The 26736-nt window shown below is 42.6% G+C and overlaps 1 protein-coding gene across 1 annotated transcript in view; it reads left to right on the forward strand.

The window, feature by feature from the left end:
• Positions 1 to 9006: 9006 nt before the first annotated feature.
• Positions 9007 to 26736, forward strand: part of GHR (growth hormone receptor) — a 261874-nt gene continuing 244144 nt past the window's right edge. Inside the window, exon 1 of the mRNA XM_059417067.1 lies at positions 9007 to 9265. Within this exon, the coding sequence (XP_059273050.1) occupies positions 9253 to 9265 (13 nt within the window). The 5' untranslated portion in view covers positions 9007 to 9252. The remainder of the gene's footprint in view (positions 9266 to 26736) is intronic.

The following is a 26736-nucleotide window of genomic DNA, read 5'->3' on the forward strand; positions in this document are numbered from 1 at the left end:
GAAATCATCAACATATCTCTAGTAAACTTAATAAACCCCCAGATAAGGCAGTAGTTAGGTCAACCTTTTACTTCAAACAATCCCGAGAAAGCTGGGAATTGTAAATAAACCTCAGATATCATACTCATTTTGGTTTTTGTTTATCTGCATGGATTTTGCTTAAACCCTGGAACACAGAGTTCCACAGACTCTTTAAGATTTTTGTGAACTATGAATGTAATTATATTTTTAAATACCAATATTCTCAAATCTAAGATATTAGTAAATTAAAATAACTTTTGAACCAAACTTTCTGTGGTTACTATGAAGTAAACACTTTGTTTCTTAAAATTAAATGTTACCAATGGCTTTGAGTTGAAAAGAAGTTAAAGGTGAATGTGAGATTGCCTCTAATTTCTGGCAGCATTTTCCCATTTGGGTAGCTCCACATAAATTTTCAGGGGGAGAGAAAGTCCCCTGGTCTCATCTTATACAATGTCACCAATATGTCATCCAGTCCTCCACGTCAAATCCATGTAAGGTGTTCTCCAGGAACAACTTCTTGAATGCTTTGGTTTTAGAAGGTGCTCTTCTAAACAATGCTTGGCTTTCCCCGGTGGGCACTGTATATCTTGAAAATATTTTTTTATTTGTTATAATTTTTCTCTTATTTCTTATAGCCACCAGGAAGCCCAGAGTCCATACTGTGGCTGACTTCTGGCAAATGAACAGGACATTATGATACGCTTCCAAAGGCTAACTATCCCTGCCCATTATCTTAATTTTTCCTCTTTTCCTTCCTTGCCCATTTTCTCATTTGCTTTATTTTATTCATCTTCTTGGCTTATATATTTCTCCACAAGCCATCTCAAGTCCTCCTCTAGAAGAAGGGGGTAGAGAAACATTCAATAGATAAACAAGACAAATGAATGACAAAATAGATAAGAAGACATTCAGATGCCTTAAAAAACTGTGACATCATATGTTGGTTTAGAAAACTATCAAAGTCAAGAGAAATAAAATGATTATTATACATCCACTGCTTTGGTTTATCCATGCTTTTTATTATATAAGAAATAACTAGTGACTGTACTTCATATCACATTATATAATGTATGTATTTCTAGAAAGTTTCTTGTGAACCAAATCATATAAAGAAAATTATATATTTGATCTACTAGAGGAAATTTCCATTCAAGCACTTCATAAGACACAGAATTAAATGAATACTCAACTTCTGATTTGGATGAGGTTTTTTGGGTTATGTGGATTCAGGTTCCTTGATTTCAAAGAAAAGTAAAGTGTAAAAGTATAAAGATCCTTGTTCTTTCATGCCTCCCACTTACCTCCCCCTTTCCAAAAATTTTCACTTCCTAGAAGAAACCACAGTTAATGATTTAATGTAATTTCTCCAAATAACTAAAAAAAATCAGATTATTATATAGAGAGTATGGATAAGAATTAAATGGACACTTCCTAAAGAGGAGGTCCAAATGACCAGCATACATGAAAAGATGCTCAGCTTCCTTAGACATCAAGAACATACTCAGAATAAATCAGAATATAGTACTCGTCCACAGGCACCACAATGGCTGAAACCAAAACAGGTGAAAAGCACGACGAACTGACGAGGATGTGAACAGTCGCTCTCATACCCTGTTGGCAGAAGCGCAGATTCATACAGCCACTTGGAACACCATTTGGTTGTAGGCACCCAACAGAAATGCGCACAAATGTTCACCAAAAGAAACACACCAGAGAATCCATAGGAGATTTATTTATCATAACTAAAAATTGACATCCACCCAAATGCCCGTGAATTCTAGCATTGCTACTAGATGTTTGTAGCATCTACTATTTCTAGCATTTCTAGATAGAAATTCTACTACATTTCTAGCTAGAAATTCTAGAATTTCTACTAGATGTTTGTAGTATCTACTAGTTGTTTGTAGCATCTAGTAGCATTTCTACTAGATGCTGTTGTCTTCTGGATACATGTTTCAAATATACTATGTAATATTTCGCTTTTCTTTTAGCTAGATTTATAATATCTAACATCAAATGACTTTAAGAAATGAGATTCAACTTTTTAAGCAAACATTTCTAAGTACTTAGTGAATGCTGCATTTCACACGGGGCTCCTCGACTGGATGTTCTTTCCAAGATGCCCTTAGACCAGTGTCTCCGCTGAAGAAACATACTTGCAGCTAAAGGAAACCAAATAATAAGTACCGTGCTCAGGCCTGGGCAAGAGAGGTCCTGGTACTTGCTCTCTTGTAGCCAAGTCCTAATTCACAAGACAGGAAACTTTTTGGGCGAATGAGCTATGCCCACCCATGGGCTGTGCTTTCTCTTTAGACTATCCCCTGGGTAGCTCAGACTTTGGAGTTCCCAAACTCAACGCCCTGAAGTTCTGAGGTTGGAGAGAGAGGGGTTGGTTAGAGCTTAGACATGTGAGCTGCGGTTCAACACGCAGGAAGAGGAGACCCTCTCTGTGTGGAGGGGAGATCCGCGAGCAGAAAGAGAAGTGGGGAGGATCCAGCTGGTGTTACTGCATCACCACTTGCCGGTGCAGAACTCTGAGAAACTGAAATTCAAGCCTGTCCTCTCAGGCCCTTGGGAAGGTACATTTCTCAAGGTGAGAACATAGAACATACTGTACCCAACAATTTGTTAGTTTGACTATCACTTTTAAATATTTAGGCCTGGGGCGCTTGAGTGGTTTAGTTATTAAGCGTCTGCCTTTGGCTCGGGTCATAATGCCGGGGTCCTTGGATCGAGCCCTGCATCTGGCTTCCCTGTTCAACGGGGATCCTGCTTCTCCTTCTCCCACTCCCCCTGCTTGTGTTCCTTCTCTCACTGTGGATCTCTCTGTTAAATAAATAAAATAAAATCTTTTAAATAAAAAATATATAATAAATAAATAGATAGTTGGACTTATGGTATATGGGCTTTATTTATTTCCTGATTCTGGACCCCCCAGATGTTAGAGGTGAACCTGCATGGAATGGCATTAAAAATGCAATCAACTGCTAATTTCTGTCCCCCCACCCCCTCCTTATTGGTTTTGTTTCCGGAAACTTGAGGAAATTTTAAAGTTTTTGCCTCAGACAGATGCTTATGGTCTGGTGGTATAAAAACAAACAGATGGTTGCCAGAGGGAAGGGGCGTGGGGGGATGGGTGAAAAGGTGAAGGGGATTAAGAGCACACTTGTTGCGATGGACACTGGGTAATGTATAGAATTGCTGAATGTATACCTGAAACTAATAAAACACGGCATGTTAATTCTACTGGAATTTAGATAAAACACACACAAACACACAGAAGATGGACAAGATGGTAGCTGTGTCTACCTGGAGGGGCAGTAGAGTTCAAAGAAGGGACTCATTCCAGAAAGGCTCTGGGTTCCCATCCAAACCTACATCTACCTAATTGTGTCTTTGGCTCAGTCCCTTTGCTTCTCTAGGCCAGCTTCCTCACTGATAAACAGAGAATAATTGCACTTTCTTCACAGAACTGCCGTGAAGAAAAATTGACGTAATTTGTGTGAATGTTCCTAGAATACAGTGTTAGGAAAACCTATGGTAAACAAATCTTATGAAGCAAATGTAATTTCACAGATATTCTGATCTATTATTTGTCTACTATAGTTGAAACCTGTTTTACTTAGTTCTCAAATTCTTTTATTAAAAGACATCATGCTTTCCTGTGGTAAGGTGTCTCAACCTTACACTTGGTTCAGCAAGTCTATAGAGAGCCAGTGACCTTGACAAAAGTGATTTACTCTGCAAGCCCTCTCTCTCCTCAATACAGTACTTGCTCTACCCATGGGTTTTTCCAGCAGGAATCCTCCTTGAATTCCCTCAACTGACCTCTCTTGGCTTCACTGGGTAGAGCCCAGGTGGTAGGTAGGTCTGTTCCTTTCAGGTGTTCCTCCCCCTGGGTTTTCATGATGCTTTCAGAGAAGTCTGATTAGCAAACTCGATTGATAGTTCATTATGTAATTGGAAATATTCTGTATGCCTAATTTCTATAAAGGAAAGTTGCTAAGAGAAATTTGTTTTCATACCTTCTCAGATTCTTTTCATTCAGATGCTTTTTTGCTTTTATATTCCCACCTTTTCTAAAAATGAAAAGGATAGAAGCAAAGAACAAAATAATACGTGAAGACAAAAAGTAGGAAAGGATTGCGTGTGAAGGGAAAGGGGAGATAGAAATTGCCCAGATCAAGGAAAGATTGCTAAATTTACTTCCTTCGAGAGTAAACTGAGTGATGAAGTTGGGTCAGCACTGAGGTTCCCACCGCATCTGCCCATCTCCAGGGCTCCTGCCATTTCCATTACTCCAGAGGACCAAGGTAGAAGCTCATGGTTCTCCTCTCCCTTGTGGTGTCCCTCAGGGGTTTGAATTTGATATCGAGGACAGCAATTTATAAAGGATTTTGAGGAACCACAGCACACAGTAGGGGTGGGACCAGGGTAATGTTGGGTTTGGAAACCACATCACCTGATAGGTATTGAAATGACCTGTGTGCGTTTGGCCTGGAGAAGAGGTAACTTGCAGTGAGACATGGAAAAGTGTCTCATTAATAAAAAAAAAAAAAAAAAAAAATGTGAATGTCGAATTTTGTCCCTATGAGTTCTAGAGATAGATCCGGGTACAAATAATGGAATCTCAGAGTCTAGCTAAAGTACTTTTAATGAATAGCGTAGTCAAAAAATGGAATGTGCTTGCTTCCCAGTAAGGGAGCTAGTGGGTTGTTCATCAGCACAATTATCCAGACAGAAGCTAGATGGCTTTCTATCACTTTTTTTTTTTTTAAACAACATTTTGTATTTGATGAAAGGAGGGGGAAAATAATCTCAAAAATTAGTTTTTATTTTTAAAATCTTTACACTTAAATGATTTAAAGTCCAACATTCACTCCTGAGTCCCTCTAGGTACACCGGTTGTCATGGATCATTTTGAATTTTACTCTGATTTAAATGGAGAATGACTGGAAAGTTTTGAGCAGAGGAATGCCCTGATATGACTTAGTTGAAAAAAATTCCTTGGTGCACCTGGGTGGTGTGGTCAGTTGAACACCTGACTCTTGGTTTCAGCTGAGGTCATTGGTCTCAGGGTCATGAGATCAGGCCCACACTGGGCTCTGCACTCAGCATGGAATCCACTTGAGATTCTCTCTCCCTCTGCACCTCCTGTTCCTGCTCTCTCTCTAAAAGAAATAAAATAAATACTAAAAAATAATAATAATAATTTCTCTGGTAAGTGAGTTTGCACAGGACTCTGGGTTGGTGGGGGGCAGGGAGGGTGCTGATGTAGGAGACCAGTGGAGTTGGGAGACCACAGGAGTCATCAACGTGAGACTATGGTGGTGCCGATCATGGAGGGATTCATAAGATGTGAACAGATTCTTAGTGTGGCAGTTAGGAGCTTGGTATAGAGATCTGGGTTTGAGATAATGTGGGTGGTATAAATTGCATTTAATTTGACTCAACATTTATTGGGCCTCTACCATTGCTGGGCACTAACCTAGACATTTTAGGCACAAATACTAGGAATATAGAGTATCTTCTTCAGGGTTCTTGTAACTAATAGGGACAGTGGACACAGCAATACCACCTGAAATCTGTAATAAAAGTAGGTATAAAGGCCTATGAGGTTGCAGATACAAGGACAAGTAATTAATTCTAGCTCTGGGAAGAGCAGGAAGGACTTTAGAGAGAAGCCAAACAATTGAACTGGAACTGGAAGGTTAAGGAGAATCTCCCCATGTGATCAAAATAAGAGGGGAAGACATGAGTAAGCAAATGAGACTTTGGCATGGCCTTAACTTGAAACAAATCAGTCCACTGAAGACCTGATACATTTCTCCCCATAATCTGGAAAATATAAAGAGGAATGTACTTCTATAGACCTACATATTGCCATATATGAGATCAAGGGACCTTTATTCTTGGGACTTGAAAATAAAGACTGCATTCCATGTAAGTTGCAAGATTATATCTGGTTCCATAAGGTTTTATATTAACCGATGTGTCTTCTGTCCTGTCTGTGTACGTGGACTATTTTACCCAAGATAGAACAGGAGCCAAAGCCGTCAGTCTACATTTTCCTGTCTTAGAGAATGAAGGTACTGCTAAACCCAGAAGAAAAAAGGAGGCAATCCTTCTTTTTTAGCATGGCCCTTAAATCATCTCAGGCCATGAACAATAGAACTTAGAAAATATTTTGTGAGTCCATCTGCTACCTCCTAGACTAGATCAAGATTCTCTGGGCTGGAGGATGGGGGAAAGAGGATGAGAAGACACCGAAAGGACATAAGGAGAGAATGTGGTGGTGCCAGAGTCTAACAGGCTAACTTGGAAGGTCATGTCAGACAAGAATGGCGTCAGCATTCCATTCCAGTGCCTGGTCTCCACTCCTGTCACTATTGCCCTTTCGGTCAGTGTGGCATGTTCTGACCGCCTGGCTGGAGTTCTGCCTGCTTTTGCCCTAGTCTTTCTCTGTGTGGGCAACTCCCATTTAAAAAACTCCAGACTCCGGGAAGTACTCTTACTGCTTTGGAAAAGCCCAGAAATCAGGGACTGGGGAAGGGTGTTAGGGAAAGAAAGCCTTCTTATACTCAGGTGGGATAGGACCAGTTCAAAATCAACATCCATGGGACACCCGACACGGTACAGGAAAGTGATGATACACAGCCCTTCCAGAATCTTTCCTCCTGTGGTCATTCTATCTTTCTTTGCCTAGAACAATTAGGTTGTTGAGCTACAGCTGAGACTCAGAAAGGATTTCAAGGAACAGAATTTTCCACTTCTTTGATTCCTTTAAAGATAGGAGTATCTTGGGATGCCTGGGTGGCTCAGTCAGTTAAGCATCTGCCTTGATTCCAGGGTCCTGGGAGTCCCACACTGGGCTCCTTTCTCAGAGGGGAGCCAGCTTCTCCCTCTGCCTGCTGCTCCCCGTGGTTGGGCATGTGCGCTTTCCGAGAAAATAAGTAAATAAAATCTTTTTTAAAAACTAAAAAAATAGGAGTCTCTTCTGTGACATCTGCTGCCCCCCATCTTCAGCTGTGCTCCTTCCTGACTCCTTGCCATGAACCATTGACATGTGCTCCTCTCCACACCCGGGGGGATCTTTTATTCCAGGGCTAAGAATCTTAGTTTCTTTAGATTGCTGTTGAAACGTTTCTCTCTGGTTATAAACTTGGCTTTGTGTCTGGGAGCCCTGTAATAACAACAATAAAAAAAGTCATTTAGTAAGCCGAAGCTGTTAGAAGCTGTTAGATAAATGGCATTACAACTGGCTGTCAGTAGTAAAGTAAATAGTAAAAAGATAGCATGACTGGCTGGTCCTTTAGACCACAAGCTGGAACTGGACTTTTGTACTTTCTGCTGAGAAAAGCAAGAGGTGACTGGGAGTGGGAGGCTTTACCACATGACACGCTTCTGCACAACGACAGTAACTTTCTGAAACACTCTGAGCACTTCTCCTCTCACTTTATTTCCCTACAGTGGAATGAGGGGCACAGGCTCGGGTTTGACAGATGAGCTGTGCCCCGCGCAGGACAGTTAAAAGGAGTTGTTCCCCGGGGCACACACAGGCCCAGTCCTCCGGCGGAGGCCTGTGTCCGGACACCCTGCACCTTAGCGCTCTGGCTTTGGGACATAACGTCTCTGCTCACATGCCTCGGGTTTTTTCGGCAAATTACATCTCTCTTTTCTACCCTCCCTACTTTTAGGGAGCACGCGTTTGGAAAGCGGTTGCAGGTGGAGAGAGGCAATGTTCAGTTGGCTCATCACGCCTTCCAAGCTATCCGGCTCGCTTTTCCCCCCATTCCGGCAGAGAGCTAACTTGAAGCGCTCCTTTCCATTTGTTGGCTGCACTTAATGCTCTTTTAGGTCCTGCCTTCTTTTTGGGAACAGCGGAGGGCGGAGAGGAAGGAAGCGTCCTGCAACCACCAATACTTTCCTCTAGGAGGAGCCGCGCGGCCCAGAAGAGAGTGACACGCACCCACTCCAACTCCTTCGCGGGGAACGCTTCATCCCAGCTCCTCGGAATGCCTGGTCCGGACCGCGCTCCGCGCCTCCGCAGCGGCTCTCGAACCCGTCGCCCCGAACTCCCGCTTCCCCTCGCCGCTGCAGCCCGGGTCGCGGGGGCGGCGGGCCGGGCCCGGCGTGACCGCTGGTGAGCGGCGGCCGCCGTTTCCCACCCATCCCCTCCCGTCCTCCCTGCCCGTTTCACCCCGCCCCCTCCTCCTCCCCAAGCCTGACAGCCCGCGAGCTGCCAAGCAGGGCGCAGCCATGGGAAGAGGAGGCGGTCTAGGGAGCGGCGGCGGCGGCGGCGGCGGCGGCGGCGGCGGCTGGAGCAGCGGTGGCGGCGGCTGCTGCTGAGCCGGGGCGGCGGCGGGGACTCCGGGCTGGGGCCGCGCAGGCCGGAGGCCCCCGCGCCCTCGGCCCCAGCGCGGCAGCGAACCCGCGCTCTCTATCCGGAGGCGAGGCGGGGAGGGGCGGGGGGGGGGGGGGGGGGCCCTCAGGGAGTCGTGTTCTTCTTTTCCCCCTTTTGTGCCTGGGGCCCTGGGAGTGGACCAGTTGTTTATGAAAGTGGGGCTCTGGCTTATGTATTTAACAGGAATCTTTTTTTTTTTCCCCCCCGGGGGACTTGGAGGTTGGCTATGCTTTCCTCCTCCTCGCGAAGAAGTTGTTTGCGGGCGGGTTGTTGTAACCCGATCCACGCTATGGATGTGTGTGTGTGTGTGTGTGCGCGCGCGCGCGTGTGTGTGTGTGGACCTTGGTGGTGGGCGTCAGGGAGTGGGGGGCGATAGGCGAACCATCCCACGCTGGCGCCTGCTGTGACCAGTGTTTGCGGTGCCTGGAGGGGCGTCCTCTGAAGCCAGTATTGTTAAAGTCCTAAAAGTTTTGCGAGTGCTGCTCTTTGACCACGTCAGCCGGGCTGGGGCAGGAAAGGCTGAGGCTGCGGCCGCCGAGCGGGGAGAGGTCCCTGGCGGCGCGACCGGAGGAGAGGGGAGGTCGTTCGGCTGTGCGCGTCGCTACCGCGCGCTCCTCCCCAAAGCGCACCGCCCTCTGCGCGTTTGTGCAGACTGCAGCCACGCTTTGGCACCGGCGAAGCTGGGGTCAGTAGAGTCGCGGCCACCGGTCCCCGGGAGCTGGAGTGGGTAGAGACGGCGTGGCGAGCCGAGCACCCTCAGCCCCTGACACACTCGTGGTTATGAAATCAACCAGGCTCAAAGTTTGGACAGAACTGCCCGAGGCATGAGAGCTGCGGGTGAGTGGGGGAGCCGCGCGTCTGGGGAGAGGGTGCTGGCGGCGTGCGCAGGGTGCCCGGCAGGCTCACCTACTCGCGGGTGCGTGGGGGAGTCTATTTTGGGGTGAGTGCTTCGTGTATAACCCGAGTGGGGACGCCTTCTCCGGCGCGGCTGCGGGAATTGGTAACCTGGCTCCGGGTGTGTGCGCTGTACGGGTGTACGTGAGCGCTGTGTGTGTGTGTGTGTGTGTGTGTGTGTGCGCGCGCGCGCGTGTGTGTGTGTGCTCCTGGGGAGGCGTGTCGGCGCCTGAGCCAGTAGGGTGTGCAGGGAGGAGGTGGACGGGAGGAGGAGACCGGAGAGGTGCCGCCCGCCGGTTTGTGCAGCCTGGAGACCTTGGAAGGGACAGGGAAAGGTAACGGGAGGCCAGAGGGTTGGGAAGTCGCAGGAGTCCTGCATAGGATTTAAATACCACGGACTCTGAAAACACTAAACCCCTTGTCTTTGAGGAGTTGCGGGCTGGAGGTGGAGGTTCCTGGAACTCTCCTGAGACTTGGGATGAGGATGACGGTTTTAATACATGGGTGTATGTGTAGGTCCAGAACCCTGGAGGTCCAGACCCAAGTTGGAGCTGCAGATCTGAGATTCCCGAGGTGCCGCTGGGCACAGTCCAGAAACTAGATGATCTCTGGGGTGTTTACCTTTAGAATCCCTGGCACGTGTACCTGGAAAGGCACTCACCTTTCTCCATACATGTTGTGGCCCCTGTGCCGTGGGCAATTGGTGTTCTAGGCTAGTTTCCACCCGGGTCACCCTGCAAGTCCTTTTCTCTGGGGTGCCAAGGTATATAGACCTTGGAGGTAATTAGTGTGAAATGTTTTCCAGAAATTAAAATGCTGGATAGAAGCAAAATAAAATGATTTAGTAGACAGGATTGTTGGTTCCGTCTTTTCTGTGATTGGGGATGCTCTTTCCTTTTGAGAAAAGCTTGGTGCTCCCATATTAGATTCCAAGGGGTCTCTGGTTATTTATAGTTTTTCTTCAGATGGACTTCAGATGCTGGAAGGATGTGTTTTCACGCAGAGACCCCTGGAAAACATTATTTGTAGTTTAAGCACGGCTCATCCTTTTTCTCCTTCCACCCTTGTAAACTTCTTGATTCACATACGTCTAAGGGAAGTGGTGAGTCAACATTAGGTTTTTCATTTGGCGTAAATACATCACAGTGAAATTATAGTTTTGGTCGGAATGAGATGGAAAGCCGACACTTAATAGGCAAAGGTGTGAAATGAAAGTCTATAAATGCAGTGACAAAGCCATGACTTTCCAGTGCATTTTTTTTTTTCAAACTGAGCATAACTCTGCCTTGCAAATATTTGTTCTAGGCAGAGTTTGGGGCTGTGTTTTTTCTATTATTAGTGCGTAAACAGCAGACTCCACATCATAAACCACTTAAAATGGATACTAGGCATCTTCTCTATGCTCTCTGGTGCTTGTGTTGAACAGATGTTTAAGGTGCTTGGTTACCTCTGGGACTATCATGTGGAGTATTTCATTAGGTCAGGACATAATGTTTATAGCATAATGTAATAAATGGAGCCCCAGTTGCAGTGTACTTCTGCCAAGTGCATGAAATACCCCAGTATGGAAACAAATCTTGAAGTTGGTCTAACTTGGCGAGCTTTTTGGCTATCTACGGGTAAGCATTGTTAATGTAAAGGTAAATCTGAGTGATACAGTGAGAATGTGGCACAGCAAATTGTTTAACTTAGAAAAACAGGCGTGGGTTATATTGATTAAATTTGCTAACCTGAAGATTAAACTTCTCTGGTCACTCCCCTGGTAAATTGCACAGTAATGGGAACTTGGTTTAGTTTAGAGAACAGTTAAAAGTATGTCAATAATGAAAATAACTTAGGGTGTTCACATGTGTCCATAAAACCCTCACTTTTTTTTTTTTTTAAGAGAAAACCCTATAATCTCTGTGGTAATGATTTAAAGAATAAGAGATTTCAACTCATCCAATCACTTTCTGAGCGTTGAATTGATAAGAATGGAAGCTTGGTAAGGCTTTCGAGTCAGCCCTCTGCTCATTGTGTAAACAAAGCAATGAGGGTATCTTTTTGGCAAGGGATTTTTTTTTTTCAACCTTGAACGGTATAATGTTAATAACGTGCCCAATAAAATGGTTGAAGAGTATGGTAACCAATTTAAGAGGTACCTAGCAGATGCATGAACGTGCACCTCAGCAGCCCTTTCTGTAAATGGGCCAGCCCACCTCTTCTTGAAAATAATCAGCTGAGAATCTTGCTTCCTTGCTGGCCAGTCCATTCGAGAAGAGATTCATTATTAGAATGTTCTGCTTTGCACTAAATCAACATTTTGTTGTACCTATTGACCTACTGTTCAGTTGCTGGGGCAACACACAATAATCTAATCTCTCTTCCCTTTAAGTGCTATATTTGAAAACAAACATTATGCCCCTTCTTCCTGAATTATTATTATTTTTTCTTATCTTTGGAGCTCTTTTCACCCACAGTGGGGTCCTACCCTTCCCTCCCCTGACCACATGCCCCAGAGTCTACATTCGCCACATCTCTCGTCATGTTTGTCACCTAAAACTCAGATGTGAAATCCTTAGTTCTGGACTTTCTGCATCTGTTCAGGCTGCTTAATATTCATGAGCTATTTTAACCATCTCATTACACAGTTCACTAATTTCAAAGCTGTAAACAAGATAGCAACTTACTCTTTTTAGATTAGTCATCCACAGTCAAGACATTATAATCCTTCAGAATATTTTTCATGTTAACTGTACTGCAGTAACAAAAAAATTTTTTTTGTCATGCCTGAATGTCCTATCTATCTATGGAAAGTGCAATACAGTGAAGTCCTTATAATCCTACTACTTAATTTTCCCCTATCAAAGGAACACTAAGCCAAAAAAAGAAAAAAAAAAAAACCACCCAGATGTAGAATGTTCTGCAGACAAGCAAATTGAAGTTGAATATCACAGACAGGTAGGGACCACGAGGTATTCTTTTCCTGGAGCTTACTGTGTCTGCTTCCACAAGCATGAGTCAGTCCTAGCAATCAGGCATTTACTGAAGGCTCATCCTCTCCACGTCTCAAAGAATATGCTGTCTGGCACTAAACGAAGTGACAGTACATCTGACAGAAATGCTTCCTCAGGCGACTGGGATTGAAGATGTATACATAGGACATGACTGAGTCAATAGCCCATTCTTCTGGAGGTCAATGGCTCGTCGTGTCGCAGGCAATTCAGAAGCACACATATTACTGCGTTGGTTCTAAGACAGGTTCTTGCTTCCTGTTGTGTGTCTGGATCCAAGTCAGACACAGGCTGTGGTGGTTTTCACTGCCCAAGTTCTAGCCTTCTTGGAGGAAAGAAGCAAAGCTGGTATATAGAAGGCAGGGGGTGGGGGTGTTGGGGGAGGGAGGGTGTGGTTCAAAGACAAACAGCTTCGGGGCCCCTTGGATCTCAGTCTGAATTTGAGCTTTACCACCAATGTGCGTGTTAGCTCCTCTGAGACTTACTTTTCTCCTTGGTGAAAATTATGATGCTTAACACCCAGGACTGAGGTATTGACACATAGCCCCTGTAGCATTTATGGCCTCTACTGCTCATTAGACACCTGCCCGATACGATGGATTGCCCTTTTATGTGCCTGTCTGGGGCTTCCCAGCTAAGTTATGTTTCCCCAGCTACCAGCTGAGAATTTGCCACAGCTGAGAATCTTCTGTCTTCTTGCAAGAAATGTTTATGGTTGATGATGATGACGATGTTGTTTTTTCTCAGCAAGGCTGAATGTGAAAGAAAGAGCCGTTTTTCCTGGCATAGAGAGAAAACCAACCTGTGATATGGACTGACATCTGGGTCTACCAGAAGGTCTTCCTGTGCACGTGGACTTTTAGTCAGAGCAAGGGGCAGTGACAGTCCGTGCCCTTTGATGACGTTGTTCATGCTGCCCCCCTTGTGTGTGTGCGTTTGCAGTGAGATTCCTCACTTATCCCCTTGCGTTATGATCCCCATCTCTATCACATTTGCTTCTGAACTTTATTCTGTTCTCTTAGAAAGGAAGGAAATAATCAATGATAAAGTGCCTATTTTTTTTTAAAGTTCAAAAATTCGTTTCGCAACTCTCTACCTTCTATCCATCCCCCCCCTCTGGGGAAAAAAAGTTATGGCAGACCCACTGACAAGTACTTAGACATGTAATTTCCAAACCAAAGTTCTACTTTGATATAAGAAGCCCTGAAGTCAGGATGGCATAATAGGAAACCATAGTAAAGTTGGCATTAGGGAACTTGGGTCCCCTTGAGCTCTGCCGCCTGCGGGCTTGTAATTTTTGCTAACTATTGAACTTCCCTGAGCTTCGTATTTCTTACATGCCAGTAACAGAGAACAAAAACAAAAGCAAGGAATAAACAAGATGCCCTTTTAGGATTCTTTGGGAGGCCACGATTTGAGTTCACTTAATTATTGAATTTCTCTTTTCTCTCAACGCCTTTGGGACTTCAACTGAAACTCTCTAAGAACACCTATTTCATTTGTTTTCAGTTTTCTGGTCTATTTTTCCTATCTGTCTTCCTTGCTAGGAACAGTTCCTCAAAACGGGAAATAGATTTTATTCATTTTTATGTTTTTCCACTCTTTGCTGAAAGCTTGTAAACACGGCAGTCGTAAAAAAGTGTTAATCTAATTAACACGGAGTGCTTTGGATAGTCGAACTCTAATTCAGAGCATTTATTTAACAAGCTATAACAATTTTTAATATAAGCATCAAGAAATAGTGTGTGCTTTTCTTATTCTCCCACTGTTAATATTTTTAATCAGTTAAGTAAAACCGGTAAAAGCGTAATCAGGGCTGTGCTTCCTGAAACAATACTAGCTCATCATCGTCCAAAGCAGAAAGTTTTTGGGAAGCAGGTTTTATTCGTTCTTTGTTGTTTGTTGTTGTTTTCGCTTTAAGGGAAAGACAATTCTGTGAGGTTTACCAGACTCTTAAAAGGACAGAAGGGATCCTTGTTTAGTTTCAACTTATTTCTTCAGTCAGTGCTTTTCACTACCTTTTAATAGAGGCAAATGAAGCCTTAAGTCAGGAACCAATTTTCCCAAATAATGGTTCGTAAGAAGGCTGTGATTTTCTCAGAAATTGTTGGGCTGTGTTTTTTTAATTAGCATCTAAACCTACCTTCAAATGCTCCATTTCAAAATCAGTAGATAATTTCTCCTACAGAGTTCTTAAAACTTCCAGATGTGTGTACTGCTTTGATTAGGCATCACTTCTTTTGTGAGGGACAAGACTTCAGTCAGTTTTCTTTAGAATAATACCATTATAATCCCAATGAATTATACTTCTTAGATTGTGAATTTGTTTAAACATAAACAAGTCTATCTCCAGCTGGCTGAGCTTCTAAGTGAAAAGGATATCCCAGGGAAAATGCTCACTTCACGGAGACTCGACACAGGTGGCAGAGAATACTCTGAGAGAGCCCTCGTTCAGCCCTAGAACACCAGAGGAGTTTGCAGATGGAATAGGCGCTGTTATGTACTTACTTATGGTGGACGGCCTGCTGGGCTAGACATTTGCTCTAGTAATTCCTCCTTGATTATTTTCTCAGTTTACAAAATTAAATTTTTAAAGTATATTATTTAAAAACTTCAAAGAACTAAGGGAACTCTGTTCCTACCATAAAGTCACTGGTCCAAAGGAAAATTCATTTTTTTTCTTTCTTAAGAAATGTACTTTATTATATAGTAGGCACCGTAGCTATCTTTTTTCCTTTGGGTTGCTGTACCAAAAAAAAAGTAGAATGTGACCATTACAAAATAGACTTCCAGAGTTCTCTCCCCACGTGCTTATTGAAACAAAAGGTGCTACCAGTGATGCACTAAATGGTTCATCTCAACTTTGGCGATGGCTGGTCATAATCTTCCGCCGGTCTTCCAGTTCTGACTGCCCCTGGCCAGGAAGCCTTTGTCCCTGGTCAGGATGATGGCCTGTGATCCTAATTCACCCCATTTGCTGCTTCTTCAGACACCTGCAAGCTACGTTATCGTTATCCCAGAAAACCTCAATTTGGCAAAGCAAAGTGAAAAACGATCTTGGAAAGCCAATGCAAATGATAAATTATGAAAAGAGTACTGAAGACAGAGCCCCGACGGGTGGCTTCTTGCCCTAGGGGTAGTAGAAGATACCAGAATCCTTGGGCAAGATGATGATGAATGAAGAAAAGATAACACTTTGATGCCTTGCAAGTCAGAAAGATTACAGAAAGTGGAGCGAGAGTGAAGAGGAATGATTTCTTTTATATTAGCTCCCAGCATAGCGTCTTATTTCCTTTAGAGACATTGGCACAAAGGTGCTTTGCTTGTCATAGAAAAGTTGTTTAATAAATATTTTTTCATGACCTTAGTTTGGCGTTAAACAGAGAAATGGAAGTGTTGATAAGATGGATGTGGCGAGCTGGGGGGTGGGGTTGGAGAAGGATCTGGATGGAGTCAGGTGTGCGACTAGAATCTAAGCTTTAAATGAAAATTTGGTATTATTCTCCTTAAATTAGTGATAACACCCAGACTTGATTACCCGATTTCTCAGATGGATCCTGTTCAGGGTTTGGCAAAGTCAAGAAGTTTTTAGTACCTGAAACAAGATGGAGACATATTGAAATTTTTTTCCGTGGGACTTAGTGGGCTTTGGGAGACATACCCAGTTTGCCAGCTCTGAGTATGTCCCTCATCAAAGAGCAGACAATTTTAATTCTCTTTGCCTTTGTCCTACAAACTTTAGTGTGTTTATTCCATATAGTACATGTAGGGTATGTGAGAATTAGGAAAGTCATCTGAAAAGTACTTTGAAAACTACTTGGGAAAAGATGCTGAATAAATAAAATTTTTTATTAGCCTGCAGGATGTAAGTTTGGCCAAGCTAGTGGTATTTTTGGGATCACTGTGAAAAATCAAAGACAGAACACATATTTATTGAGTCATTACTGTGTTCCCAGGAATGTGCTAGACACTCTGGGGAATATAAAAGTAGTATAAGACATGACCCTTGACTTTGGGAGCTAGCACTCAAGCTAGGAAGGCAACACTAATAATGTTTGTTGTGCGGATTAAGGAACAGTAGACAATTATACAATTTAATGAAAAATTCAATTACAGACCGCAAATGCTATATTTATTTTGAGAGAAGGGAGATCTGTTTGGGCTGAAGTATTTGGGGCAAGAGCTTATGGGCAAAGTGGCTTCTGAGCCAGTACTTTAAATATGGTTTTTTGTTTTGTTTTGTTTTTGTTTTTTTGATAGCTTGATGTTTTGTGTGAGAAGGTTAGGAACTGAGCACCAGGAGACATATCTGGAGCTCACTGGGGCTCAAGGGAGTAGGGAGGGTGGACCAGGCAGCGGATTTGTTTTACACTAGAAGGCTTCTTCGTTGCTTATCATTCATGCTGTGTATACATCTCTCCTTAGGGTGGGACTATTGGGATGGCTACCCTAAACCTAGTCCTTGCTGGAAGGAAGGGGGTGACTGTTGCAGAATGCTTCTGCATACTTATCTTATATGAACATTATATAAATTCAATTTGAAAATTTCTTTAATAGTACTCCAGGAGATCAATAAAAGATACCAACAGTATGGCTTCCTTTCAAGAACATGATCTTTTTTTTTTTTTTTTAAAGATTTTATTTATTTATTTGACAGACGGAGATCACAAGCAGGCAGAGGCAGGCAGAGAGAGAAGAGGAAGCAGGCTCCCTGCTGAGCAGAGAGCCCGATGCGGGGCTCGATCCCAGGACTCTGAGATCATGACCTGAGCCGAAGGCAGCGGCTTAACCCACTGAGCCACCCAGGCGCCCCAAGAACATGATCTTAATTGGACCCTGCAATGGTAGAATTGGCTTGTGATTCCTTCCTTTACCACCACTTCCCTGCCACATGCTATAAGGACAGTTTTGGCCCAGTAGTTAGAGGGCCTTATGGAACTTTCAATCATCCATCAGTGTTTCTCAACAAAGGCACTGACTCTCGGCTAGGCTGTGCCTAGGGGTATTTGGAAATATGATCATTACAGGGACTAAAAAAAGTTCTAGACAGAAGACGTGAATAGACATTTTTCCCCAGAAGATATCCAGATGGCCAACAGACACATGAAAAGATGCTCAACATCTCTGATCATCAGGGAAAGGCAAATCAAAACTGCAATGAGAGATCACCTCATACCTGTCAGTGTGGCTAATATCAATAACACAAGAAACAGCAAGTAGGGATGTGGAGAAAGGGGAACCCTCTTGCACTGCTGGTGGGAATGCATACTGGTGCAGTCACTGTGGGAAACAGTATGGAGGTTCCCCAAAAAGTTAAAAATAGATCTACCCTGCAACCCAGCGATTGCACTGCTTGGTATTTACCCAAAGAATATAAAGTTCAAAGGGACACATATACCTGAGATCTGTAGCAGCACTGTCTACAATAGCCATATTATGGAAACAGCCAAAGGATCCATCGACTGATAAGTGGATAAAGAAGATGTGAGGTTTATCTATGTATTTATATATCTGGATATATAATGGATTATTATTTAGCCATGTGCAAAGACCTGGAGGGAGCTAGAGAGTATTATGCATTATGCTAAGTGAAATAAGTCAAAGACAGATATATGATTTCACTCGTGTGTGGAGTTTAAGAAACAAAACAATTGAGGAAAGAGGGAAAAGAAGAGAAAGAGAAGGAAACCAAGAAACAGACTCTTAACTATAGAGAACAGTCTGGTGGTTACCAGAAGGGAGGTGGGTCAGGATTAAGGAGGAAGCGGGCTTGTTGTGATGCGCACCAGGTGTTGTATGGAAGTGTTGAGTCACGGTGTTGTTGAAACTAGTATAACACTGTATGTTAACTGGAATTAAAAAGAAAGGAATTACAGGCTTTTTTAGCACTCAGAGTCAAGGGTGCTTAATTTCTGTAATGCCAGGAGCAGCCCTACAAATGGAAGAATTATATGTCTTCAAACACCAGTGGACTGCTGCTGAAAGCTGATCCTTATTTTATTTATAGGTAAGGAATGGGAGTCACTGAGAAGTGACAAGATTTCTCTAGGATTAAAGCTCCACCACGACAGTGACAGGTTTATAACCCACCTTGTCTAGCATTCTTTCCAGGACTTTCTGCTAAACCACATTGCCACCCACAAGCTTTGACTTTAACCATAGAAAAGTGTGTTATTTACTTCTGTCGTCCATATGTGAGGCTGACAGTTAGCTGTGTTAACTCCCTGAGTGGGTGGGTTGTGAACCGAGGCAAATGACACCTGACTAGTTCTTCTCACTGGGAACACTTGAGACTTGCCTGTGAATCAGGGCCAGCAGATGCCCTCTACCCCGTCAGCCACTGTGATAGTTTACAGATAGGTCAGCATTCTGGAAAGGGGATGGAACAGGCTTTGAAATCACACAATCTGAGCTTGTCTGATGGGGTCTGAAGCCAGCTTTTCCCTTTTCTATCTTTACGTCTCTCAGCAAGTTAATTAAACTCTCTGAGCTTTATCTGCAAAATGGGGATACTGATTCTTACATTACAAAGCTGTTGTATGAACATTGGGGTACATGTACCCCTTCTTTTCACTATTTCTATATCTTTGGGTTAAATACGTAGTAGCACAATTGGCGGGTCATCGGGTAGCTCCACATAGCCAAACTGTGGAAGGAGCCGAGATGTCGTTCAACAGACGAATGGATAAAGAAGATGTAGTCCATATATACAATGGAATATTACTCAGCCATCAGAAAGGATGAATACCCACTATTTGCATCCACGTGGGTGGGACTGGAGGGGATTATGCTGAGTGAAATAAGTCAAGCAGAGAAAGACAATTATCATATGGTTTCACTCATATGTGGAACATAAGGGATAGCACAGAGGACCATAGGGGGAGGGAGGGAAATCTGAAAGGGGGGAAATCAGAGAGGGAGATGACCCATGAGAGACTTTGGACCCTGGGAAACAAACTGAGGGTTTCAGAGGGATGGGAGTGGGAGGGAGGGGGAATTGGGAGGTGGCTATTAAGGAGGGCATGTGTTAAGATGAGCATTGGGTGTTAAATGCAAGTAATGAATCACTGAACACTACATCTGAAACAAATGATGGCTAATTGAACATAATAAAAAAAAGAGAGAGAGGAAAAAAAAAACCAACCAAGCTGTTATAGTGTAAGTAAGTCAAAACAATGACTGGCCCATGTTGGATGCTGCAGAAAGAGAGGACTTCTGTGCGTACCCTTCTGAGAGGCTGTGTGCCCAGGGACTTGATACCTTTACCCATAAAAGATTGCTTGATATCAACTGCTGCTTTTTTCCCCCTCTTCTCCTTTCCCCAATCACCCAAATTTAGGGCTTCAATGAGTCCTTGAAGTGTTTCTTTTTATGAACTATTGAAATGTCCCTCCTTCAGAAGAGTACTACTGGCCAGAGATTAGTTTCTCTAATCCCGGCTTCCCTGGCAGTGTGCCTAGACTATTACCGCACAACAGCAATGACACGTACACCCACATCGGTTACTGGCAGCTTCTGAAACTTGGATTTGAAAGTCAATATTAAATTATTTCTGGATATATTTGTTTGTCAGGGAGATTTCTGCCAGTGTTGGGAGACCCTCATTAGGCAAGGTGATACTGTCTGTAAGTTCAGGGAGAATTGAAGGTTGGCCAGTTGGAGGGGTCGTGTTGTGGTAAAAGGTCCTTGTGGGTAAAGAACAGCCTATGGTGATGTGGTACAAGATACAAAAACCTGGAGGAATGCACACAAAATCCTGAGGGTGTTTCAGTCCTTGACTTTGAGGAAATATCCAGACTTTGACACACTCTAGGTGCACACTTTCCCATTGTTGGCACCTCCAAAAAGGTAAAATGATGATTCTCCTACAGATATAAAATGAACAGATGTAAAAATCATACGGATATTAATTAATGAAGTAACTTGAAAAAATATTCTAGCCACTTCAAAGGAGAACTCAGAGAACCACAAATATATATAAAGGAATGTTGAAGAGAATTTCAGAATCCAATCTGTCCATTCTTAGGACAGTAATCGATTACATTGCAATGGACACAACTGACTTGCACCGCATGGACAAAAATTATTTTTATGGCTCATTTCTGTAAGTTAACTTCTGACTCCTCCAAGTGAAAAAATAGCCTCCTCAAAGACAAAGGCTTGGATCCCCATAGGATCAGCTAATCCCAGGGGCCTCAGCATTCCATTGAAAGGATATCCAGTAACCTTTCTCATTTCTAAGTCAGAGGTTTTCCTTATACCTTAATGATTCCACTAGCCCATTCCTGCTCGACCCCCTCTAATTTGCTGATGAATATTTGGGGAAGTGGAATTCCTGTGGCCTTTGGGATTCTCCATCTTTCCGAAATATATGCTTTATTTTTAAAAACTCTTTATTATGGGAAATTTTAAGTACATACAAAATAAAGAGAATAGTATTTCGAGCCTCAGGGACCCATTCCTCTTCAGCTTCTTTTTTTAAAATTTTTAAAAATTTATTTAATTTATTTAAATTCAACTAGCCAGCTTATTAATTTCATTAGTTTCAGATGTAGTGTTCAGTAATTTATCAGTTTCGTCTTCTAGAGTCATCAGCATTTTGCCAATTTTGTTTCATCTTTCCATGCTGCTGCTGTCCCCAAGTACTTTAAAGTGATCCCCAGACATCTTGTCTTTTAGTTTGTAAATATAAGTACTTTAGCATGCATATCTATCAAGTAAGCCTCCTATTTTCTGGTGACTATAGAGTCTGTGTTTTATGGGCAAAGAGAGAGAATACTTTATGCGAGAACTCTGTACTCTTCAGGCCTGACTTTGTGTTATGTTGGTGGGGGAGATCCAACAAAGTAAAATCAGTGTGTGTGTGTGTGTGTGTGTGTGTGTGTGTGTGTGTATCTATCTTCAGAGGATGCTTTCTCTCTTGTCATTCAGGCCCCAGCTCAAATGTCACCTTCTTAGAAAGGACAGGACCCCTCTGATCCCAGTCTAATAGAGTAACCTTCCCCCAGTGAGGTCATTCTACATATGATCCTGTTTTGTTTTGACATCACTTATCACTTATCATTATATGGTATTACCTTGTTTATTAATTTGTTTTCCTGTTGTTTGTCCATTTTCACCAACAAAATACAAACTTTATAGTAGGAATCTTTTTGTCTTGATCACTTTATATCCCGTATAAAATCCTTAGTTACTTTTGGTTAAATACATGAACGAATGCCTTTTAGTAGTTAATTGTAGCTTTTTAGCATTCTTCCAAACATTTCTCTTTTACACATCCAAAAATGTGTGGCTATCATGTGCTAGTTCCTAGCATATTTATATTTTGGTGACTTTCTTCATGCTATGGAGTGAGGCGTTCTTTCCAGGGACCAAAGATAATCCAGGACAGCTATACTATCTCCCTATAAATTACCTTAGCACCGATATATCGAGTAGCCACTTTGTCAGTAGACACAATTAACAATAATGTTTTGGTTTGGATTTCTCCCAGAAGCAGACTGTAGGATAAGAATGCAGGTAAAAGTTTATTTAGGAAAGTGAAATAAGAAAGGGAAAGGAGCCAATGAAGGCAAGTTCCTTTGGCAACTGGAGTTTCTTATTTTCCCAGAGAGACTTTGGGAGCCCAGGCAAATATATCTCAGAGTCCTCTCATTCCAGGATTCAAAGGTCTGAATAGTCAGTCACCCACCAGCTTCCACCAGACATCAGTTCCTGGTCATTCATGCTGGAGAGGGCAAAGCATTTAGTCTTCAGATAAGAAAGAACTCTCAGGAAAAAGAAACACCTGGTGCTAGCAGTTAGGAATTAGGGCAAAGTAGAGGTGAGGGGATGTGGCTGGGAAGGGGGCAGGCAACTTACACTGAATAATATAGTGTGATATTTTTCAAATATACTTTTTATTTGGACTAATTTCAGGTTAACAGAAATTTGCAAAGAAAAATTGTAGAGTTCCGGAATATTCCTTGCCCATTCCCCCCTAATGTTAAATCCCATAACCCTGGCATATTTATCAAAACTAAGAAACAAATATTAGTACCAAACTTTTAACTAAAGTCCAGACTTTATTCATATTTTGTTTCAACTAATGTACTTATTCTATTCCAGGATTCAATTCAGAATTTCACATTGCATTTAGTTTTACACCTTTTATTTTATTTTTTATTTTTATTATTTTTTAGGGGGGCAGAAGGGCAGAGGGAGAGAGAGAATCTGAAGAATCTCTGTGCTGGGCGGGGACCCAGTCTTGGGGCTCAGTCTCTCAACCCTGAAATCATGACCTGAACCAAAATCCAGAGTCCTATGTTTAACTGCATGGGCTGACCAGGTGCCCCTACGATATTTAAATACTGCGCATACACTCTGGTATTAGGGCCTTCTCATGTTGAAGTAATCTTTGTAACTATAATGGTTAAGCTTTGTAACTATAATGGTTAAGTGAAAAATACGATGACATGGACAACATCCAATATCATATTAGACAAGGTTATGTTCTCAAAACAAATGTATCAAAATAACAATAAGAACAAAACTGTATTCCATAGACCTATGTGTAGCTTAGTCTCCATCAGTTAGCCGAGAAATACCCATAACGGTGTGATGACTTGAAGGAAATTGGATTTTCAGCATGTATCCTGATCATTAAATGTGGAGGAGGACCCCCGAATCAGACATGACCCAGCCTTTCCAGTGTGCCCCGCATCGTGTGTACATGTTGTAGTTAATTCTGCTGATTGAATCACGGAGCCTTGAGACTGTTGGACTCGGGGCAGCTAAGCTCCTTGTCCCAGGCTCTGGAGGTGGTAAATGACACCACTGAGATGAAAAACATGTCTTCTGACTTCAGAGCCTACACTCTTACTCCTCGGTATTCAGTTTCTACCATTCTTCTCTGCTTGCCTAGCACTGCCGGGTGCCATTCTCCTAGGCATGTGGTCTTCCACAAGTCTGTATTCCCAAACCACAATGGATATGGGTGCATGGTGTATTTCAGAGTCAGCTGGCTGAAGCATCAGCCTGGGATCTGTGAATTTTTTCAAAGCCTACCTAACTATTGTGAAACCTGTTCTCTTGATAGCCACATACATTGACCGCAGAGCTCTGCAGAAAGTCACCCATACTCCAATAATGAAGTTTGATATAGGGCTAGTAACAGGTTTGGAAGCAAGCATCTCTAAAGAGTAGGGCATTGATGTTGTGTAATAACTAAAATATTATATTATCCTACAATGTGTTTGAGTTTGGAGAGTTGACCTCCATTTCTCTGTCTTTCCATAATTAGGGTTTTGTTTTTGTTTTTGTTTTTTGTTTGTTTGTTTTTTAGTGTTATATCAGGGATATGGAACATTCAGTGAAATATTTGACTAATCTTTATACTTGCAGTGGCCCAACTGAAAATTTGTCTAGGCTGCCTTAGAACTCAGGACATGAAATCCAGAAGGAAAAATTCTTATAAATTATTTGGGCTTTGACTCTGGGAAGATAAACAACATGAATATCTGGGCTAACCAATGCTGAAATTTCTCTAACCTCTAATTCTACATTGAGAAAAGAATATGCTTTAAGGGTTTTTGTTTATTTTTACTTTGATTACAAGTTGTTGGAAGCCTAGAGTTAGTATCTAATAACACAATCTGTGTAAAACACAAATTATTGGCTCACTATGAAATCTGACTTCTAAGAAGATACAAAGGGACAATCATGTAAAAATGGGCTCTTTTTTTTTTTAAGAAGAAATAAGCGGGGGTTGACCGAACAGTAATGCCTTCAGGCTCTAATGTTTAGAGCATTGCACGTTTTTGAAGGAGAAAAAACATGATCTTTCAGGACCTGTGTGTCAGACTGTTTTCTTGACTTAAATGGCTGCTTTAAGTTGGCATGGGTTTATGTGATGGGTTATGTGGCATGTGACCTTTGACCCTCTGTATAAGCAATTACAGGCATAGTCTGTTCATGCAGACTGGCCCGCTGAACTCAACCAGCTCCCCCCGGCTCTCGGGGTCTCCGGAAGAGTGTGTCAGGCCGGCTGCACCACAAGCCTCCACCCCTGCAAGATGCCAGGCTTTGACACACTGAAAAAGTTGAACTTGAAGAAACTGCCTCTCTTCTTTAAAAGAGCAAGCCCTCAAAAATGTTTTTTTTTTTTAAAGATTTATTTATTTATTTATTTATTTGACAGAGAGAAATCACAAGTAGGCAGAGAGGCAGGCAGAGAGAGAGAGAGAGGAGGAAGCAGGCTCCCTGCTGAGCAGAGAGCCCGATGCGGGACTCAATCCCAGGACCCTGAGATCATGACCTGAGCCAAAGGCAGCGGTTTAACCACTGAGCCACCCAGGCACCCCCTCAAAAATGTTTTTAACACCTTATCAATTTCCTTAGGTGGAATCTGCTTTTCTGACTGCTTCTTTTTGCAAAGCCCTCCGATTACTAGAAGGAAAATCTCATTAGCTGTTATATGTACACGTTTGGATTTACTTTCAAGCTCCTGGACTATAAGCTCCTCCAGGGGAAAGGACTGCCTGTTCTCTGCTTCATGGGCATGCAGTAGTTTGCTTCACCCATCACTGTTGTTGGGGCAGCGTTAAGGAAGTTCTTACCGCCATCAGGGGCTCTACAGTTTTCTTTTCCATGTTATATTGTTTAACCCCACATAAAACCCTTATGAGCCACCAAATTCTACATTTGGTGGAACTGTGGCCTAGTTTCATTAATTTGTGCAAGGACCCACTGCTGGCAAGCAGCACAGACAAGACTCCAAAGGTCTCTAACTCCCATGCTTCTAATCATTCTAACCACACTATGGGAAGGTTTTAAAACCATTCACAAGTTTTTTCAAGAGGCTAAACTTCACAGCTCATTTCTAACAGAGTCAAGTGGAGGTGAAGATGTGCAGCTTTGGAGACTACCTCCTTCAGAGACATCGTGCTTTCTGTCTTGGTCGCTCTGTCTTTTGGATCATTCAGTTTGACAGAAAGCATTTGCCATGTTTTGAGCTGCCCTGTGGAGAGACCCAGATGGAAGGGAAGCAAGGCAGACCCACAGCCAGTGTGGAATGAAGAGCTTAGGTTCCCAGGCCAGCAGCTACTATGAAGCTAAAGCATCTTGACAACCACCACCATGAGAATGACCTTGGAGGTGGAGCCTTCAAGCCCGGTCCCCCTGCAGAATGATTGTAGCCCCTCCCCTCAACAGCTTGACTGCAGTCTCATGAAAGACCTTGAGCCAGAACAACCCAGCTAAACCCCTGCCAGATCCCTGCCCTAGACTGTAAGATAATAAAAATTTGTTGTTCCAAGCTGCTAATTTGTTATGTAGCAGTGGATAACTAAGGCCGCCTAACACTGTCTTAATTATTTTTTATAAAAGAGGTTGTCTTGGGAGGCCTGGGTGGCCCAGTTGGTTGAGCGTCCGCCTTTGGCTTGGGTCATGATCCATGGTCTTGGGACGAAGTCCTACCTCAGGCTCCCTGCTCAGCAGGGAAGCCTGCTTTTCCCTCTGCCTGCTGTTACCACCCCCACCCCCTGCCAGCACTCACTCTCTGACAAATAAATAAATAAAATCGTAAAAAAATAAAAATAAATAAGAAATTGTCTTCATTTCATTAAATCTTAAATTTTGAAATACACAGCTAGGAGGAATTTTCCAGGGGAGGGAAAACAGGCTGCTGAATACAAGCAGTAAAATATTAGTACCCAATTAACATAATCATTACAATGACTTCTCTGGGATTTGGGATTTTGTAATTCAAATAGCAGCTACTTTAAAAAATCCATGATTTAAAGAGGAAGGCTATTTATAATAATTACATTGCCAATGTAACGTTCATTTTGAACTTTAAAAAATCCTTATGGGAAAACTCAGGAAGTATTCTGTTTGGTAAGTTATCACTCATAATCGTAAATTGTCAGGACCATGCTTGCACTTCACATGATTTAAAGAGGGACATAAAGCAAAGTTGAATTTTAACCTCTTCCCTGGTGATTTTACCCAGTTTTTCAAAGAGGGTCCTAAAAGCTCAGAGGTCAAGTCGTTTCTTGGTTTGCTCTGCCTGACAAATTGCATTAACTCTACTTTATGGCCACTTGCAGTTTAATAAATGACTTGGACTTTGATTAATATCTTTTGGGCTCAAGACCAGGAATTTATATAAGACTTGGGGATATAGTACTATGAACTTATTTAAAGATGGACTCTGAAAGCTGGAGGGAGGTATATTAGTATTGGTTTTAGTGCATGCAGAGGTACTGAATTTGGAGTACGCTAAGTCCTTACAGAAGATTCTAGTTGATTGTCCTTTAAAAAGTTATGTGGAAGTTGTTTTTTTCCTATATATTTATTTTTTTTTAATTTTTTATTTTTTATAAACATGTATTTTTATCCCCAGGGTTACAGGTCTGTGAATCAGCACTCACCAAAGCATAT

This window comes from Mustela nigripes, chromosome 12 (assembly GCF_022355385.1).
Source record: "Mustela nigripes isolate SB6536 chromosome 12, MUSNIG.SB6536, whole genome shotgun sequence".
NCBI classification, from domain to species: Eukaryota; Metazoa; Chordata; class Mammalia; order Carnivora; family Mustelidae; genus Mustela; species Mustela nigripes.